The sequence below is a fragment of the Sesamum indicum genome, linkage group LG4, assembly GCF_026168435.1.
Source record: "Sesamum indicum cultivar Baizhima isolate 11 linkage group LG4, ASM2616843v1, whole genome shotgun sequence".
Classification (NCBI taxonomy): Eukaryota; Viridiplantae; Streptophyta; class Magnoliopsida; order Lamiales; family Pedaliaceae; genus Sesamum; species Sesamum indicum.
In genome coordinates, this window is record NC_142660.1 from 16,390,565 (window position 1) to 16,409,138 (window position 18,574).

An 18,574-nucleotide genomic window follows, 5' to 3' on the forward strand; every position below is an offset into this window, starting at 1 on the left:
ACAATATTATAAAAATAAAACAGAACTGGGAAAATGTCAAATCAACATAAAAATCTACAAGTAACAAATGATCAATTTCACAAATTGGAATTTCTCATAATAAATTTCAAAAATCGAAGACTTTGACTAATTAATTTCATTTTAGTACTAGATGTTTTTAAATATTATTATTTAAACTTCATGTTTATTAGTTTTATTAAAAGATTATAAAATATAATAATTAACAAATACAAAAATGCAAAATTTCAATTTATAGGATTAATTTATTATTTAACAGTATAATTAAATTTAAAAAGTGAATTATAAATGTTAAAAATAAATCTTTCTTCGCAAGCTGACACAATTGTTATCAATTTTCTGAAATTATAACTAATGCAATATATTAATAATTCAGTAATAGAAATATAAGCAAAACTACAAACTTAATATTCTTTTTTGAACTAGTTATATATTTACCTCCAAAGTACATTTTAGTTAGTTCAAAAATAATTACAATCAGATTAAAAGTTATAAACTTATGACGTTTATAAAAACATGGTTATAGTGAAATTTAATCCCCAAAATTAGTATTTGCAAAATGGGTCAAATAATACAAATTAAGGATAGTTACACTCTTCTTTTATGAGATTTGGTGTAAGTACACATAAACTTCATATAGTTTGAAAAATTACATTTAACACTTTTGAGGTTTGCTTTCGTCTAACAAATAAGTTCTCCCATCGATCAAAATTCATTGTATTTGCTGATATTAATATTAGTAAATTCGATGAATTTTGACTAACGAAAGACTTATTTGTTATACGAAAGCAAATCACAAAGGTGTTAAGTGTAATTTTCTAAATCACGTAAGCTCTACGTGCAATTACACCAAATTTTTTTAAAAAAAAAAAGGAGTGAACTTCTTCCTACAAATAATTATGTTTGCACCCGAAATACCGCTTTGGAATGCTGAGAGCTCGACACTTTCAATATCTCCTTTTTTGTATTATTATTACGTATAAATTTTAAAATTACCTAACTAAATTTCGGACAAATCAACATAATTTATGGTTTTTCTTGAAAAAGCAAAGAAAAATTCCCGTGTGTGCTTTTGTAGAGAAACCAGCAAATACACTTTTTCCATTATTTTGCGCTTTCATTTTAGTTGGTAAAGGCCAAAGGGCTAAGCAATGATCACAAACATATGATTCAGACAATCAGATTCAGATCAAAGATGAGCCAGCCAGCCCTCTCTCCATCTCCACTCTCCTCAAACATTCAGACATAAATTAATGGTATATACTCTGAGAGTAGAGGAGCAGTGTACAGTTCAAAAAGCAGCGAATAAATTAATATATATGGTCTATTTAAAAAAGTCATCAGCAGAAGGGGATTTCCATTTCTTGTTTTTGCTCAGGGCAGAAGGAAGACATTTTCAGTCTCATGGGAGGAATGTTCTGACAATCTGAGAGCATCCCGTGGTCCCATCTTTCTTGGGGGTACAACCCATCTCATAAAGATTCAATCTTGACCAGGGATACACACGAATTGTACATATACAAGCGTGGGTGTGTTTGTGTAGAGAGAGAGGGGGGAAGAGTGAGAGAGATGAAGGAGGTGTTTGGAAGTCCAGGTAAAAAGAGTGGGCTGATATTAAGGATAGGACAGTGTGTGTTTGCAGCTGCTTCAATTGCGGTCATGGCTTCTGCTTCCGGCTTCTCTACTACTACCGCCTTTTGGTAATTGATGATATGCCTTCGATTTTGCTCGAAGATTTATTCTTCATTGAGCTGTTTTCTGTTTTGTGGGACACGGGATAGACAAAATTGTTTCTGGGTGTTTGTTATTTTTACCATATTTGTACTAGTTAAAGACTCTTTGATCATTGAGGAGTCCCTGAAAGAAGAAAATATGGGTACGGAAAATTCCTGATTTTGGTAACTGATTGAGTATAGGAATTGAGAATGATTGAAGAACACATGGGTATGGAGAATTCCTGATTTTGGTAATTGGGAGTGAATGAAGAAAATATGGGTATGGAGAATTCCTGGTTTTGGTAACTGATTGAGTATGGTAATTGGGAATGATTCAATAAAATATGGGTATGGAGAATTCCTGATTTTGGTAACTGATTTGGAAACTGGGAATGATTCAACAAAATATGGGTATTGAGAATTCCTGATTTTGGTAACTGATTGAATATAGTAATTGGGAATGGGTTGGTGGAGAGAGACAGAGTATTTTGGGTTGATATACAAAAAGTGTATGTGATATTGGCAAGAAATTCTAACACTACAAATTTAATGCATTTTGTTTCTAAATTACCATAAATGTGTATAAATCATCAACGAGGGTATGATCTAACACCATTACTATGTGTGAAACAAGGCTACTTTCTAGCAAAGGAATGTTGAGCATTGTGTTCTGTGTTTTTGTCTACTGCTTTGTGTCGTTTATGGTAAATTAAGTGGCATTTTGGTTTCTAATTTAATTTGTGAAATCAACAATTTTTATTCAATAACCAGTGCTCTTGCTAATGGATAAGGGTCTGTTTTCGCAGCTACTTAATTGCATCAATGGGGCTTCAGGTTTTGTGGAGCTTTGGACTTGTGTGCCTCGACATACATGCTTTGAGGTTCAACAAGGATCTGCATACTAACATCATTGTCAGCTTGTTCGTCGTTGGTGATTGGGTAACTAACACCTCTCTTGCCTACATCTTTGCAGTTGCTTCTACTTGAACAATGGCTGAAAGATATCATCCCAGTGAACTTAAGTGATTTCTCATATGTTTGAGGTGAACTTAAGTGATTTCTCACATGTTTGTGTGAACCTACCTGTCACAACGATGACCAATGTGCAAAATTGACTGTCCTTTCTTCTCATTTCTGTGTGGGAGAGCTAAACCCGAGGCGTCAAAGGCTTTATTGTGTAACATGGTGAATGAAATTATCTAAGCTGTAGAAGACAAAAGGTCATGGAAACTGATAAATTAGTAAAACCCTGCTAAATCCTAACAATAGCTTACCATTAGTCTTACTCAACCCATGCCAAGAAATGCTGGTTGAGTCATGGTGCAAAGGACCTTGTTTTCAAAGTCTGTTGAGCCTTAATTCTAGTGCAGTGATGAGATCCTTTTTGTCTTCCATTTACACAAAGCGATCGTTTAATATGTGTTCCGCTGCTTCTGAATATAATCAATCCATAATTTTTCTTCAATAGAATAAGCCTTCTGTTGTAAGGTAGAAATAACTATATATTTCTGCATAACAATCTAAAAATGATTTATCTTGAAGAATTCTTGAGGAATATTCCAGGTAACAATGTAGAAGCATATTAATATATTTGCGTGTAAATGAATTTTAGAAACTATGGGGAATCAATTATATTGTGAAGAAGAATGCTAAATGCAAAAGATAATCCAACCTCATGTTTCTAGAACTGAAAACAGGAATTCTGCTCACTTGCATCCTTCTATTCTAGGCTTAACTTGAGTAGGACATTAAGTTGTTAGCTGCACTTCAGCACTGTGGCGAAATTGTAGGTGAAGTGTAGCTTTTCCTGGTTGACATTTTCATTAGACTTGCTCATATCTGATTATTGAGCTCTCTATTGGTGATATACATGTTGCAGAATTATACTTCTATGTGTATCTATCTGAGCATGTTATTCTTTTACAAGTGAAGTTGTCCAAAATTACCCCCTCACCTAGCCTACTCAACCAGATCTATTTGCATTACACATTAATTTGCTATCTTATCCATACTCGGTTGGGATGGAAAAAATGAAGGTATAAGAGGAAGGGAAGTATAAGTATATGTATAAGAAAGATTCGCTTGTTTGGTTAAAGATAATAGCTGGAGATAAAGAAGAGAATGAGGTATAATAAACTCCTCCAAACCCCATATAGCCTTCTCGATTCAAGGACTAACTCTTCTTTTGGTTTAACAATAATAACATTATCTTTCAACGTAACTACTTTCTGTGTATCGGTATATTGTTTAGATGATTATTGGAGAACTTTAGATTTTTATGCATCTTTATAGTTTTTCCCTAAAGGACTTTCAAGTAAACTTCTTACAAATGAAATATTATTCTTGAACATCCAAAAAGATAATAAGAAAATCTGAATGAGGATGGAGTTGAGTACTTTATTCGTACATCTCCTTATTATTCACAGGCTCCCACATCACAGTACACCTAGACACAACTGAAAAAGTTAACATTCTGATTACAGCCTCCTACTAGAGGTGGACAATTCAACGATAGGCGTGAGATTCAATAAAAGATTGCTTAGTAACAATTAGGGGTAGGGATGACAATGGGCTCTGGGTTGATCAGGGACCGCCTCACTTGGGGTGGATTTTGGAACTACAAAACAAGTGCCAGGCCGGGTTCCAGACTCAGACATGACTATTAAAATATTTCATATACTTGAATTACTATTTATGTATTTATATAATATATATAACATATATATAGTATATATATGCTCACATAGACACATACAAAATAAATAAATTTAAAAGAATGAACTAACTTGTTAAATATTTTATACTTCCACATTCTGCAAGTTAAGGGACTGGTGTTAAATTGTAACTCTTCGGACTAATTTTGTAGACACCCTAAAACTGCAATTTTTGAGCATAGATACTGCAATCCTGAGAATCCCTTGTAATATAGCTATTTAAGTCACGATATGTTACTTTTTGTTAGTGTCAGATTTCCCTACTTTATTGTTGGAGAAGTATTGTGTCACTTTAGAAGAATGGTTTAGCTGTAAAAGTATAGAAATTTTCCTAATCAAGTTCTCCAAGTCTTAAAACATTGAAAAAGAACCTTACAAAGACATCTTTGAACTACATAAACTTGACAAATTTATTCCTCCAAAATATACCGTTATAGATACATCCAGGAGCAGAATAGTCATTTAATAAGTTTGTTATTTATTTATATTTTTTTTTTTTTTTGTATCAGGGATAAAATTATTTCAGTGGCTGTGGGTTTATAAATGGAATACTTTTAGATGTCTAAGGGGATAAAGTGTAATGAACTATTTTGGAGGGGTTCTAAGTATAAATAACTCTTAATTTAATCAGTTTATTGTACTTCCATCTAATAATAGGGCTTAAGCTTTCACCGCAGTGATAGATTTACACTTGGTTTAGCCCAATACTCTTCATACTAACTCCGTGGTGCAGAAGTACGCTGTTTAATTGTCAGGACATCGATGAACACTGTTTGGTTAGAGAAAGTCGAGAATATACGTCTGTACGTAGTCATATCATTTTTCTGATGCAGTGATGAAAGTGAGGAATCTTGCAGGGATAGAGCTGTCTTTCTCTTGGCTGAAGCAGCATATCCCAAGCATACTAGTCGTAAAATCTGAACCATCGAATTCAGATGCAAAATATATTAACAGTGGGCTCTATCATAATCTTAATTATTGTATTTTGGATACAATATTAAAAGCCAGATGCTTGTGCATGTTACTGAGCCCTTGGTTGATCTGAAGAATAATTTAAAATGTCTGGCAACTGAAGAACCTCCTTAATGCATGTAGATTGTCCGAGAGGATTTGCATGTTTGTATACCATAATGCTCTTCCTGGTTCATCCTTCCTTCATAACTACTCTGTTTACCAAATAGCATAAAGACCGTGAAGGGAACTCACTTTAGCACTACTGTACAGCACAGAAGTGCAATTGAGCTAATCCAAAAACCAGAATGTTGTAGATATGAAGCTCGAGCATGAACCAGACGCAGCAAAGTCAAGCTCATGCTGATGCTCACACTCAATCAACTCATGCTTGATCTTGGCTTGAGCATACAAGTTTGAGCTTGAGCATGAATTCAAATAGCTTATTTTTCAATTTTTATCAGTATTAGTCTTCTTTTATTTCCCGTTTCTTTCCCCTCTCTGATATAATGTGCTGGAAAGAGAGTGGAAAATTCTTATTTCTTTCTCCTCTCAATAATTTTAATCAAATATATATTCGAAAGATTGGAAAATGCAATTCTGATGCTATATCACATTAGTATTAAATTATTAATTAAATTGATATCTCAGTTAATATTTGAAATCAGTTGGAGGTTACGAGCAGATTGTGGACTAGTTGAACAAGAATGTGCCAGGCTCTACCATAAAAAAATATTCAAGCATGCGAGCTGGACTTGAGTTTGGTAAATACAAACTCGCATATCATTCAAGTTGGCCTAAGAACCCTGCAGAGATGCTTGATTCATTTCTACACAAAGCATCATACACTGCTCTAATTTGACTAGGCCAAATGACATCCTTTGCCTTCTAAGATTAGGTGTCAACGATCAGAAAAATTTATAAGTATCACTTGCTATAAAATTTATTGCATGATATCTCTGGAAATAGTGAAAACTGTTAAAACTTGTCCATGAATATTTCTTGGGCACTGCATTTGAGCACCACATTCTCCTTGCTTTACAAAAACTCATCCATGAATATTTATGTCCGTGGTGCAGGTGACTGCTACTCTATCCCTGGCAGCCGCATGCTCGTCTGCAGGCGTTATGGTGCTCTTCACTAGAGATACCAATATCTGCAGGGTGGATGCCAATTTGTCGTGTGATATGTTTCAGATATCCATAGCTTTTGCTTTTGCCGCATGGTTTCTTCTTGCCATATCTTCTTATGTCATGTTTTGGCTTGTGGCTTCAATTTAAAATACTTCTCGTCTACACCTTCGATGCACGTGCACGTGCACGAAGTCGCAATGTATATATATGAATTGTCAATTTTTGAAGAGTAACAGTTTAAATATTTTTCCCAACATTAGCACACCTAGGCTGTTTCCAGTTTGTGTGATATTGGTTTTATTTTTTTCCCTCCTGTTTAAAGATCCGATGAAACACTATAGGAACGTCTGTCCATATATTAGTTTCTAATAGCGTACAATGATATTGCGTGTCACACGATTGACGATCCATTGTGTGACAATCGACATCCAAGGGTTTATCCTTGAAAAGGTGTATTGCTAGGAAGAGGAGGTCTTGGGACTTGCAAGCTAATCATGTTCTTCTTTTGCAACTGATGTAGGACACATGCCGACATCAGTGTTGAACGAGAATTCAGTTTAGCTAAAACTCTCCTTTGATTTGTTCTTGTTGCCTCATTGTTTCTCTTTCAAATCTATGCTCCCTGAAGAATATTTCGGTGATGGTGGATATTCATCCTGTGATATTCCAACTAGATGCGACGATATTTGCACAGTTATAGATCCGTCGTTGGAGTGCAATTCGTAGAAGAGGGGCCGACTTAACTTCGAAAATTCTTCAACTATTGAAATAGGGTGCAATAATTTCATGTTGTTTATAGACTAAATTACGTTGGTATTTTATGAGGTTAGGTTTAATTATACAAATACTATTATTTTATACACTTTTTAATACACCCCATGAGGGGTGTCGGTATATTTTACCTCATGAGGTAAAGTTTAAGTTTTTACTCCAGAGTGGGTGATAATGTAAATTATAATTACAACCTCAGAAGGTGTATTTATAATTTTGTAAAAGATATGCAATATTTATATAATTACAACCTCAAAGGGTGGATTCAAGAAATGATAATGGTTGCTGCAAATTACTCTATTATCCATGTGTGTTTATATGAAAAATCGTCATAAATGAGTTTAACCTGTCGATAGTTTGTTAATAGTTTTTCAGGACAACTACGGCACTCTTGGGATTTTCTAAAATATTTGTATATTTTCTACACTCGTATAATTTTAGTTTGGCTGATATTTGTGGTCTTATGAAAAAAATCTAGTTGCGAATATTATATTTAGGGATAATACATTTGCACCTTCTGATCTATGGTCTATTTATACAAATTACTCCTATCTTTTAGATACTTACACATACATCCACCAAATATCATTGTCACTTACATAAATCATCTCTTATTTTTGTAAAAATTACACACACCCCCCTGAAAATATTAACATTATTACACAAATTATCCCTGTATCTATATTTTGAATACTCAAATTTATTTTTACAATTCATTTCTTCCATTCAAAGAAACTTTTAGTCAGAGTAATAATCTTAGTATTTTCTGATAATCTCACAATTATAAATTGTTATTCTCTCAGCCCACTATTCTACATTTTTCTCTCACCTGACTTTGTTCATTTTTCTTTCAAACTTCCATATATATTATTCCTCTCTCACTTCACTGTGCGTTTATTTTTTCTACAAACTTCTGTTTTTCTCATTCTCTCACGCTACGATTGCTTTAATTTTCTTTTCATTTCACATGACAATACTTTTCTATATGTTCGTAGAAATCGCGTGCCACGATGATAACTAGTTTTATAATAACCACATTGGTAAATGGTTGGATGAAAAGTTTGAAGTTTGTCCAATTCTCTTGGGGCAGGTGGATTACAGCCATATTATTATCAAGCACAAGTCCAAACCCAGCCTCGACTTCTGCTCCGAGTTGCCGGCCCAACCAAAATTAAATAAACATCCAATTGGATCGAATTAAAAAAATAAAAAAATACATTACCCGATATTATTCATTTGTGTTTTTTAAAAATATACCAATTTATTACCCGATATTTTTCAAAATAAAGCAATTTACCTTTCTATTTAAGGATTTTAATATGTTGTTAAAAATTAATTGAATAGAATAATATTTGATTAATATAAAACACAAAACAACATGAAAAATATAATTAATCCACTATACATATATTTTGCTTATAAATATCACCTCACACCTTCACACGTTTCACTTCTCACCTTCGCACTTCTCACACCTTCACACTTTCTAGCTTCACATTTCTCACACCTTCACACTTCTCGTACGTCAAAGCATAGAATTATTCATTCACATTACTTCAGGATTGAAAATAGAATCAATGATGTCCTTTTATTTTCGATCACATGATAATATGAATGAATAATTCTACGTTTTTGAAGTACTTTCATTCATTCTCGCGAGTCGACTCCTATTCTACACACCCAAATGTGCTGATGAGTTAACAATAATAATTGACTTTTTAAATTGAATTTTTTTTGGAATTGTATAAAAAATGTACATTATTATATTTGTATAGTTCATTGTATTTTTTAAATTAATATAATTTTAACATTATAATTTTTTTAATTTTATTATGTTGTTAAAAATTAATTTATAAAAAATAAAATTAAAATAAAAAAATATATTTAAAAGGATGTCTTGGATGCTATCCACGACACCCTTTTCTTTAAAAAAGAATATTTTTTTAGTGTAATCCACCACTTGACATAAAATTGTTATATATTTTATATAAATTATATTGTTATAATGTTTTTTAATAATAATAAAATAATTAACCTATTAATATATTTATTTGGTAAATTACGTCTTATGCATCTTGAGGGTAGGTTTAATTACACAAAACTCCTTACTATTTGTAGAATTATAGGTGCATTATCTGAGGGGGTATTAATGTATTGTAACGTAAGGAGTATTTGTATAAAATTTCGCTGTAAAATAGAGGGTGTAATTATAATTATAATTACAACTTCAAATGGTGTATTTATTTATAATTTAGCAATTGACAGGAGATTGGTGTTTTACTAACCTCAAGGAGTGTACTTAAATTAGTCACATATATATATATATATATATATATTTATGGGGTAAATTACAACGACCTTATTTGAGGTCTGACATAATTACCTATACTCCCTTATTTTTTGAAAAATTATCAATACTCTCCCTAATTTTAACGATTGTCTAGCAATTACCCTAAGCTTCCGTTAGGTTTTCATTCATTTGTTATGGTGATCTAACTAAAATGTCTTTATGTTACTTATAAGAACTATAATTTTATTTATTTTTTATTTTTTTAGACTAGGTAGATAATTTTTAAATTTTTTTCATTCACTCCGTCCGCTTTTTTTTATAATTTTTTATTTTTTAAAAAATAATAAAATACAATAAGAGCAAAGTTAACAATTTCATACATCCATTCAAGTATTACATAATATCATCAAACATCAGGAGGTATTTATATTTTTCAAATAATGAGGGGATTTTCGTAATTATACCAAATTTAGGAGAAAATCATTGTAATTTACTCATATATATATATATATATATTATGAAGGCTAAAATGTATTTTGCTCTCTTGTGTTTCGTTGAAAAGCTACCTCTGCGTTTTCAGAATAAGCTAAAAGTCCTCATGTGTTTTGTAAAACTCTGCACAAACTACCCCTTTCGTTAGTAATTAATGGAAGGTGTATTACACGCCCTTTTTGTACGTATGAGGATATTTTCTTTAACTGCTAATGACTTTTTTTTAACTAAAATGTCCTTATGGTATTTATATATTTCACATGTACATTTTCCACTTATTTTGAGTGTTTTTTTTTTTTTTTACTTTTACCTATCTAAAAAATAAAATATTTTTTTTAAATATATTTACTTAAAAATGTATAAAAATTAATATAATTTTTTTTGAATTTTTATAATTTAAATTGAAATATTAAAAAAATAATTTAGTTTAATATTTAATTTAATTAATAGAAAATATTAAACTAAATTATATTTATATTCAAATAATTTTATAATTGTGAAAATTAAAATTTAAAAAATTTAATTATTAAATCTAAAATTATTTTTAATTAATTAAAATATATATTTAAGTATAATAATAAATATTATTATCTAAAATTATTTTTAACTAACTAAAAAATATATATATAATTAATATAATTAAAATTAATTAAAAAAATAAAAAAAGAAAAAGAAAAATTGGGGCGACGTGCGGTGGCCGCTGCCCCCACACAGAAGGGCGACGACGACCCCCTCTTTCCACGCAGTAGGGCGACGACATTGATTTGGGAGCGACATTTGTGGGGAAGAGCGGGAGGGGGGGTGGCGGTGATTGGGGAGAGAGGGTAGGGAGCGGGGCTGCTGGGCGTTAGTTTTGCTTTTTTTTTTTTATTTTTTTATAATATATATTTTTTATTAATAAAATCTGAATCCTTAATTCTTTTAAGATCCAACGGTTAAGATTAATTGATTAAATCTAACAACTGTGATATAATTAATATAAATCAACGATCATTAAAATAAAAAATAATTAAGTAAGAGTATAATGCTCATTTTGTGAAAAAATTACACTGTTAGTTAGATTTAACGGAGAGGTGCGATTAAAATACGTTTAAGAAAGAAGTTTTCTTTTTTGTCTATTTTTAAAATAGAGAGAGATTTTTAACAAATTTTTTAAAACACACCGAAATTTTATGTATTTTAGCCATATTATGAATAGTCACTAGTATATACTATGTGTATTAGACTTTATTTAGTACATATATGTTTGATATTCGGTGATGCAATTGCCAACAAAGGCAATGAGGGAAGCACAGATCCCACAACATTAAACTATTTGGTGGTGTTGAGTGAAAGACAAAAGAAATAATCAGCACAAAGACTTATCTTCTCTGTGAAAGTAATGAAATCCAACATCATCTAAGGTGTATTCTTGCTGGATTTTCCACTTTCAAAAGTGTAGCAATGATATCAACGTGGTGTGGGCCTTCAAGTAGAGAATCTTTTAATTGTTTTTCTTTAAACAAAAAATGGGAAAGCACATAGATTTGTAAGGGAGGATTGCTGCTATCTGTCTCGGTTAGGCCAATAATGGTTAAAAATAAAGATTCAATCACGTGAAAATCAACACATATTTGCAGAGTCACAAAAAAGGATTCGTGTCTATTTGAAGGCGAGGGTCCTAAAATTGGCCAACAGCCTAACCACAGGGAATCAGCACAAAGCAAGAATTCAAACCCACATCGCAATGTTTGATGCTAAACTATTTGGTCAAAGTAGTAAAGTAGAGATGAGAAAAAGAATTAGGTTGGAAGATTTGAGCTGTCAATACAAAGGGCTTCCAATAAAAGAATCAGAACCCTTTCTTCTGTAGAGAGAAAAGGAATAACACCTTCATAGTATAAATTACAATATGAACACTCGGTCTGAGAACCCATGTGGCGATACATAAGGATACAAGTTCATATCTTGGTCTTTTAAGTACAATTACATATTCATTATAAATGGCAAAAAGGGGACAGAAACAGATTATCTTGCAAAGTTGCAACTAGTGAAGAAAGAATGCAATTTCCTTCTGGCAATGATATGTCCGAGCAGAATGAAGTACTTAGAGCTTCAACAAATCAATAATCTGGCAATATTCAGAATAATAAGAATTCAGCTATCTTTGGATCTACAAAAATGAGCCTTTGAGAAAACAGATAATTTATTTTTACATGGACAACAGGTTACAGATTACACACAGAGGCCATATCTAAAGCTTAACAGATGTGGTCCTTTAGCATTGACTGACGACGACGAAGAAGATGATGACAAAGAACAAACACATTCATATTTATATAACTTAACTCGCTAAAAACTATAGTCAAACAACAACACGCCCTTTACATTACTATCTCTGGCTTCAAGATGCTGGACTTGATCTCCTTATGAGGCAAAACAACTCCTCCGTTGCTGTAAATTTCATCACCAACATGCACGTCTTCTCCAAGAATGGTCATGTTCTCTACCCGAGCCCACTGACCAACGGTTGAGTGCCACCCAATGATACTAGATGATATGCAGGCATGTTTCTTAATGCGGACTCCACGCATAACTGTGCAGCGAGACAGCCTCACACCTGACTCAACAACACAACCGGGGCCAATTGCAACATCAGGGCCAATCAAGCATCCCTCCCCTATTTTTGCACTTTCATCAACCAAGACATTTCCGATTATATGAGTTCCCAAGGCCAATTTAGAAGAAGATTTTTTCCTCAAGGAGTCCAGGTAGAGTCTCAGGCCAGTGATGTAATCCCTTGGCTGTCCAATGTCCATCCAAAAGCCTGGCAGGACCATTGCGTAGAGTTTTTTCTCTGCTGCAATTTTTGGGAAAACCTCTTTCTCAATTGATGTAGGGCGCAATTCGATACGATCAAGCACGGAAGGGTTCAGAAGGTAAATGCCAGCATTGATCTTGTTACCCACAAATAACTTTGGCTTCTCAACAAACCTCTCAACCTGTCCAGTAGTTTCTTCCATGACGACGACACCATACTTTGAAGGCTCATCCACCTACATCAACAAACAAAATTGGCGTGTTCTATTTATGCTCAATTCTGATCTCTATTGCAACATAGAAATATTATCTAAAGAGAAGTATCCAAGTATGTCTACCTTGGTCACCATTATAGAAGCTTCACCTCCATGAGATTTATGGAATTCAATCATCTCTTTCAGAGGGTATTCACTGATCACATCACTATTAAGAACAAAAAATGGCTCACCAGAATCATCTATGAGCTTGTCCCTAGCCAAAGCAAGGGGACCTGCTGTTCCAAGAGGCTCAGTCTCTTGCGAACATGTAATCTTGATCTCAAGCTTTGCCTCAAAATCTTTCAAGAAGTTAAGCATTACCTGCAAAAAAGGCAGCCTGCTGTTAGTTATAATCCAATAAAAGATGAATATCTTTGATCAGTATAATTGCAGCCCATCAGCAGTTTACCTCAGGCTGATAATTGATAGCCAGGACTACTTCAGTCACTCCAATAGCCTTGAGGGCTTCTATCTGATTCAATGTCAAATAGAATTGTTAACATGCATGATTGGAAAAAAAGTACATAGAGTTAATACAGGGATGGGGTGATGGAGGGAATTAACATGAAACACATGTAAGACAATAGGGCATGCGACACAGATAATGTAGCAGTACAATCTCCCCGTGGAACATTTAAAAAATTTCAAATTCAGAAGTCTACTTTAATTTGAAATTTTGAATAGAAGGGTCTATACGTGAGAAGAGTGCCAGATTTGAAGAATTACTGAAAATGGACAATTGCTACCATCAATTTTAAATGTGATTTTAAATATTTGGAAGCTAAAGATTAGAAGCAGAGGACTCAAGACTGCCCACCATGCTGAACCTGATCTCAATCAGCAGTCAGTGAGGAGAAAAAGGTTCAGAATTGAGTAAGTTACTGAGAAGTCTGACATAATTCAAAATATAAAGAGATGCACAAGAATATGAAATATTATACCTGATGCAAAATCATGGGCTTGTTAGCAAATTCGACCAGTGGCTTGGGCACACTCAGAGTCAATGGCCTCAATCTAGTACCGAACCCTCCAACAAGAATGAGCGCCTTCATCCTTAGCCTGAAATGTCTTCCTTAGATCAACTTGACAACCTGAACTAATAATGATAAACTGAGTACAGCTCCTCTCTTTATTTATGCACGAAAAATGGAAGAAGCATGCAGCTCTAAGAAACTCTACATTGACATCTGTACTGGCATACAATGATAAGTGTCAAGCTCTCATCAAGCTTGTCGGTTCTCCAAAACCATTTTACAGATTGGACCGAATAGAATATACGCATGGAGTCGAAATATAAATCCATAAATGGAGTTGAAAAAAGAAAGAACACGGAAATTTAAAGCTGTAGTTGACAAAACAACCAATTTGTACACGCGTCATAAGATAAATGAATTTGCTAGGCTGGAGAATCCGTCCAAAACGTTAGGCTGGAAACGCTACAAATTTCCAGCTATAAACAGGCTGGATCCTTAAATGAGTGTGACAAAGCCAATGATTTTATGGCAGATCACCTCATATACATATGTACTGTACCATCCCATGGTTTTTAATACAGGAGAATTCAATCAGCAAGGAGTAAAAATTGGAACTCTCAATTAATTCTTTCTTCATGTAGTGCAAGAAAAACTTAAGGATGTCTGATGACATGCAATTGGGCCATTGGGACAAGATTCCTTAACAAGCCATTAAAATATTTCAAGGAAACATTTTCCAAATCTAACCTCTAGATCCTGATTTTGTCATGTTGTTCAAAATAGAGCAGGAGACTTCAAACAAATAAAGACAAGTCAACAATAAGCCTAAAAAATAAAGATCTTGCACAAAAAGTCCTACAACTGAGATGTATTATGATTTAATACAATAATTACTAACTGAAGGAAAAATAAAAGAAAGGCTTTTTTAACAGATCAAAGAAAACAGCAGATTTTATTAGGCTATCTAAAAAAACTGATAAACCAACACTTGGAGTAGAGAGTGACCACTGATAGCTTAGGGATCAAACTCTTTTAACTTCCTTTATTGTTAAATTCTCCTGGCTAGTAACTGAAAAATCTTAATGAAGAATTCATATATCATAGTAATAGATAAAGCGCTGACCTACAAACTCAAGAAACAATAACCCAACCAGGAATAAGACCACAGTATTACTCGAAGAAATAGAAAGAAAAAATGAAAGTAAGGGGAAAATAAGTGACTCTATCTGATGTGAGACCCAACTCTAGAAAGCCATTAAGCAAGTAGAAACATCTTTAATTTGATGAATCTCAGAGCGAAAATATGTCGAATGGAGCTCATTCAAGATGTGCTCCTACTTCATCACAAGTTTCCAGTCCAAAGTTATGACTGATCATATAAAGGTAAACTTTCATAAGCAGAAAAAGAAATCATAACCAAGTAGTTAACAACCTGTGAAACTGAATCTACAAAACAATATGAAAGGTCCTGTGGATACCAGATCAACATAAGCAGTAACCACAACTGAATTGTCATACTTATGATAAGTCACGCAGAGCAGGTGAGGAAGCCATGGCATTACAGATTGAGAAACATTAGGAAAGTAGGAATGCCTCAGAGAGTCTATAAATTATAAGGAGAGCAATCCTATATATATATTTAACTAGTAATGATCCCAATAATGCAAAACCAGAAGTCCACGAATACTTATAACTTAAGCTGAATTGGGTACTTGTCAAATGAGGGAAAAAAAATTTCTGGGCTCGGGCTGAAACCTACCTAGCATCCATGGGTTCTTAGATGTTCAGAGCCAAATACTTTTACACTGTCCATTGGTTTGGAGTAAAGCCCGCAACCCAAACCCAATCATTTAAACCTATTGGAGCAAAATGAATTCCAAGTAGAAGAAGAGCAGCAGCAAACAACAAACAATTTTAAGGGTAATAGACAATATCCTCATTTCCAATTACAGCCACTCGGCAAGAAAACTTCACCGCTAATTTTTCTTTGCTTTCTGTGTTAAATAATTTTGTCCTTCATCTCCGATCTTCCAGTTCCTACCTTAAAAACATGTCACCGCAACATCTCAATTACCCTCTGAAGAAAACACATTCTTGTTTCTACCACAACTGCTTCCTTCTGCCTGTCCTCCAGCAGTTCTGATAAGCTAACAATTACAAGGTCATGTGGAACTATTATTAAGATATAATGGTGTGGCAAATAGACCACCTCCTGCTCCTGCTCCAATGTGACCGGATCGCGAATTGACCACCGTAGCAACGGCCAAGTAAGGCAAATTATCTGATCCAGCTGACACCATTTCATTCTACAACTAATCAAGAACCTCAAAACTGTTTCCCTTCCGTAAGTACAACAAGTCAACAAGAAAATCCCCACAAAAGAAGAAGCTAATCAATACAACCAACAACAAAAGGCAAAACCACACGATCAATGACACAAACAGATATCCACATTGCAAATGCTACCCAACTGTACAAACAAAACAAACAAATCCCCAAGAAAAAGGACACAAAAAACCAATCAAAATCACATTCAACGAAAATTCCAACAGAAACCCAGAAGATGAATTCGCATAAACAAAACAACCCATGTCATTATTCAATGCAAAACAAACAAGAAAATCGAATCGAACCTCTTCTCCGTTAACGGATCTGCCCCGAGCCCACGAGCAGTTCTCTCAAATCCCTCAGTTTGCGACGAACCCCGACGATTGGTAGTCTCGCCAGGCGTCCCTACTCCGCGGACGAGAGAGTGCGTGTTGTACGTGTGGCGTCAATGAAACAACGAAGCTTCGAACAGTGAGAAGGGATAGATATATAGGGACAGATGGATCTATGTATATATAACTAACAGAGCTGACTTTTTCACGACTTCTCTTTTACAGGTTCAAGAAACCGAGTGTACCTACAATTCTACAATACTATTTAACATTAAATATTTATAATATATTTAGTATTTAATAAAATATATATAAAATAGTAAATTAATATTAGATTTATAAAAAAAATTAGTGTAAAAAAGAGATACATAATGTTTTTTTAAAAAAATAAGGAGTAGAAAATTAAATGAATAAATAAAAATAATCAATTAAATATTAAAAAACATACAAAGAAAAGAGATATCGATAATGTGTTCTCCCTTAATACGTGCGTAAAAAATTATAATAATTAAATATTATTTAATAAGAATATTATTATGGGAAAAATAACAATATAAAAATAATTATGATAAAATAAATAAATAATTTTTAAAAGGAATATTTAGAGTAGGAAAAAAAGGAAAAAATATTAATTAAAAATAACTAACTATTTTAAAAGTAATTTTTACCATTTATAGATAGTAGGGGGAATGCGTAAGTTAGTGTGTGGGTGGAAAATATAAAAGAAAAAACAGATAAAAAATAAGGGAGACATCAAAGAGGTGTTTTCCCAGTATAGATATAAATTACAGTCAAATTAATTGAAATACCTCATTAAAATATATTTCTTTAAATTATATTTTTCTTTTTTTTTGAAAATATTATTCACTAATTTCTTGATATATAAATATTTGGAAAAGAAAATTAGAGTAAATTACATCGACATCTCCCAAAATTATATCTAATTACACAAATATTCTTTATCCTTTACAAAATCAAAATAGGGGGTGTCAATGTAATTTATTTAGGAGTATACTCATAAAATTTTGCCCTTGAACCGTGTGTATTTGCAAATCTGCAAAGTGTAGGCGCATTTATATAATTAGACATAATTTTAAGGGATGTTAATGTAATTTACATAATTTTCAATTAATAGAATTGTCATTACCTTAATCTACTTATATTTGATGCTAATAATTAGCTCTTTTTTGAGTATTTTTAATATAGTAGTGGAAATTAGCTAATTTATTTAACTAATTTAAAATAATTATTTGAAAAACTATTATAAGTGAATAAAATTAATTGTTTTAATTTTTGTTTAATCATAATATGTATTTTTCTTGTTTTGTCGATGAATTAATATTGTGGTATTTATGTGGATCGATGAAAATACAAAGTAGGATAAAAAAATTAGTAATTAACTAATACATTTTGGTATATATATCTTCAAAGTATCAAATACATATTCTTTTTGGGAAATTAATAATTTTATAAAGTTAAACAAAAATAAGAGGGTTTAGTATAATTATGAACAACTCCTCGTTGTTTGAAAAATTAAAATATAAAATACAATCGTATAAAATTTAAAATGTGATAAAAAAAATATTTACCCTCTAAATTAATTATTTGGACGAAATTTTGTACTTAAATCTTAAAAAGTAGAGATGTTATTTGTTTTTATTTCAAAAGAGAATTACTTAGATGACAAAAAAGTAGATTATGTTCAAAAAATGAAAAGATTATATTTTTAATCCTGTAATTTCGATTAAATTTGTCAATTCAGGACTAAATGTATCAAAATTAATATAAATTAGAGGACTA

The 18,574-nt window shown here is 32.5% G+C and overlaps 2 protein-coding genes across 3 annotated transcripts; one reads left to right on the forward strand and one right to left on the reverse strand.

Moving 5' to 3' along the window:
* Positions 1-1,101: 1,101 nt before the first annotated feature.
* LOC105160943 (CASP-like protein 5B1) lies at positions 1,102-6,839 on the forward strand. Its single transcript, XM_011078483.3, has 3 exons — positions 1,102-1,718; positions 2,540-2,672; positions 6,478-6,839. Exons 1-3 carry the CDS (start codon positions 1,588-1,590, stop codon positions 6,676-6,678), a joined length of 465 nt encoding a protein of 154 aa, XP_011076785.1. The 5' UTR covers positions 1,102-1,587; the 3' UTR covers positions 6,679-6,839.
* Positions 6,840-12,251: 5,412 nt separating this feature from the next.
* On the reverse strand, positions 12,252-16,945 carry CYT1 (Glucose-1-phosphate adenylyltransferase family protein). Of its 2 annotated transcripts, none has more exons than XM_011078485.3 (5): positions 16,748-16,945; positions 14,082-14,199; positions 13,550-13,612; positions 13,222-13,461; positions 12,252-13,119 (listed from the first exon to the last, which is right to left on the reverse strand). In XM_011078485.3, exons 2-5 carry the CDS (start codon positions 14,190-14,192, stop codon positions 12,448-12,450), a joined length of 1,086 nt encoding a protein of 361 aa, XP_011076787.1. In that variant the 5' UTR covers positions 14,193-14,199; positions 16,748-16,945; the 3' UTR covers positions 12,252-12,447. The 2 variants fall into 2 exon arrangements, with proteins under 2 accessions (XP_011076787.1, XP_011076786.1); XM_011078484.3 differs by having other exon boundaries at positions 14,082-14,231; positions 16,748-16,944.
* Between the last annotated feature and the right edge of the window lie 1,629 nt (positions 16,946-18,574).

Coding starts and splice junctions, on each gene's coding strand:
- LOC105160943 (XM_011078483.3), top strand. CDS start 1,588: ATGAAGGAGGTGTTTGGAAGTCCAGGTAAAAAGAGTGGGCTGATATTA. Junction 1,719..2,539: donor TCTACTACTACCGCCTTTTG/GTAATTGATGAT, acceptor CTGTTTTCGCAG/CTACTTAATTGCATCAATGG. Junction 2,673..6,477: donor TGTTCGTCGTTGGTGATTGG/GTAACTAACACC, acceptor TCCGTGGTGCAG/GTGACTGCTACTCTATCCCT.
- CYT1 (XM_011078485.3), bottom strand. CDS start 14,192: ATGAAGGCGCTCATTCTTGTTGGAGGGTTCGGTACTAGATTGAGGCCA. Junction 13,613..14,081: donor AGCCCATGATTTTGCATCAG/GTATAATATTTC, acceptor ACATTGAATCAG/ATAGAAGCCCTCAAGGCTAT. Junction 13,462..13,549: donor CTATCAATTATCAGCCTGAG/GTAAACTGCTGA, acceptor CCTTTTTTGCAG/GTAATGCTTAACTTCTTGAA.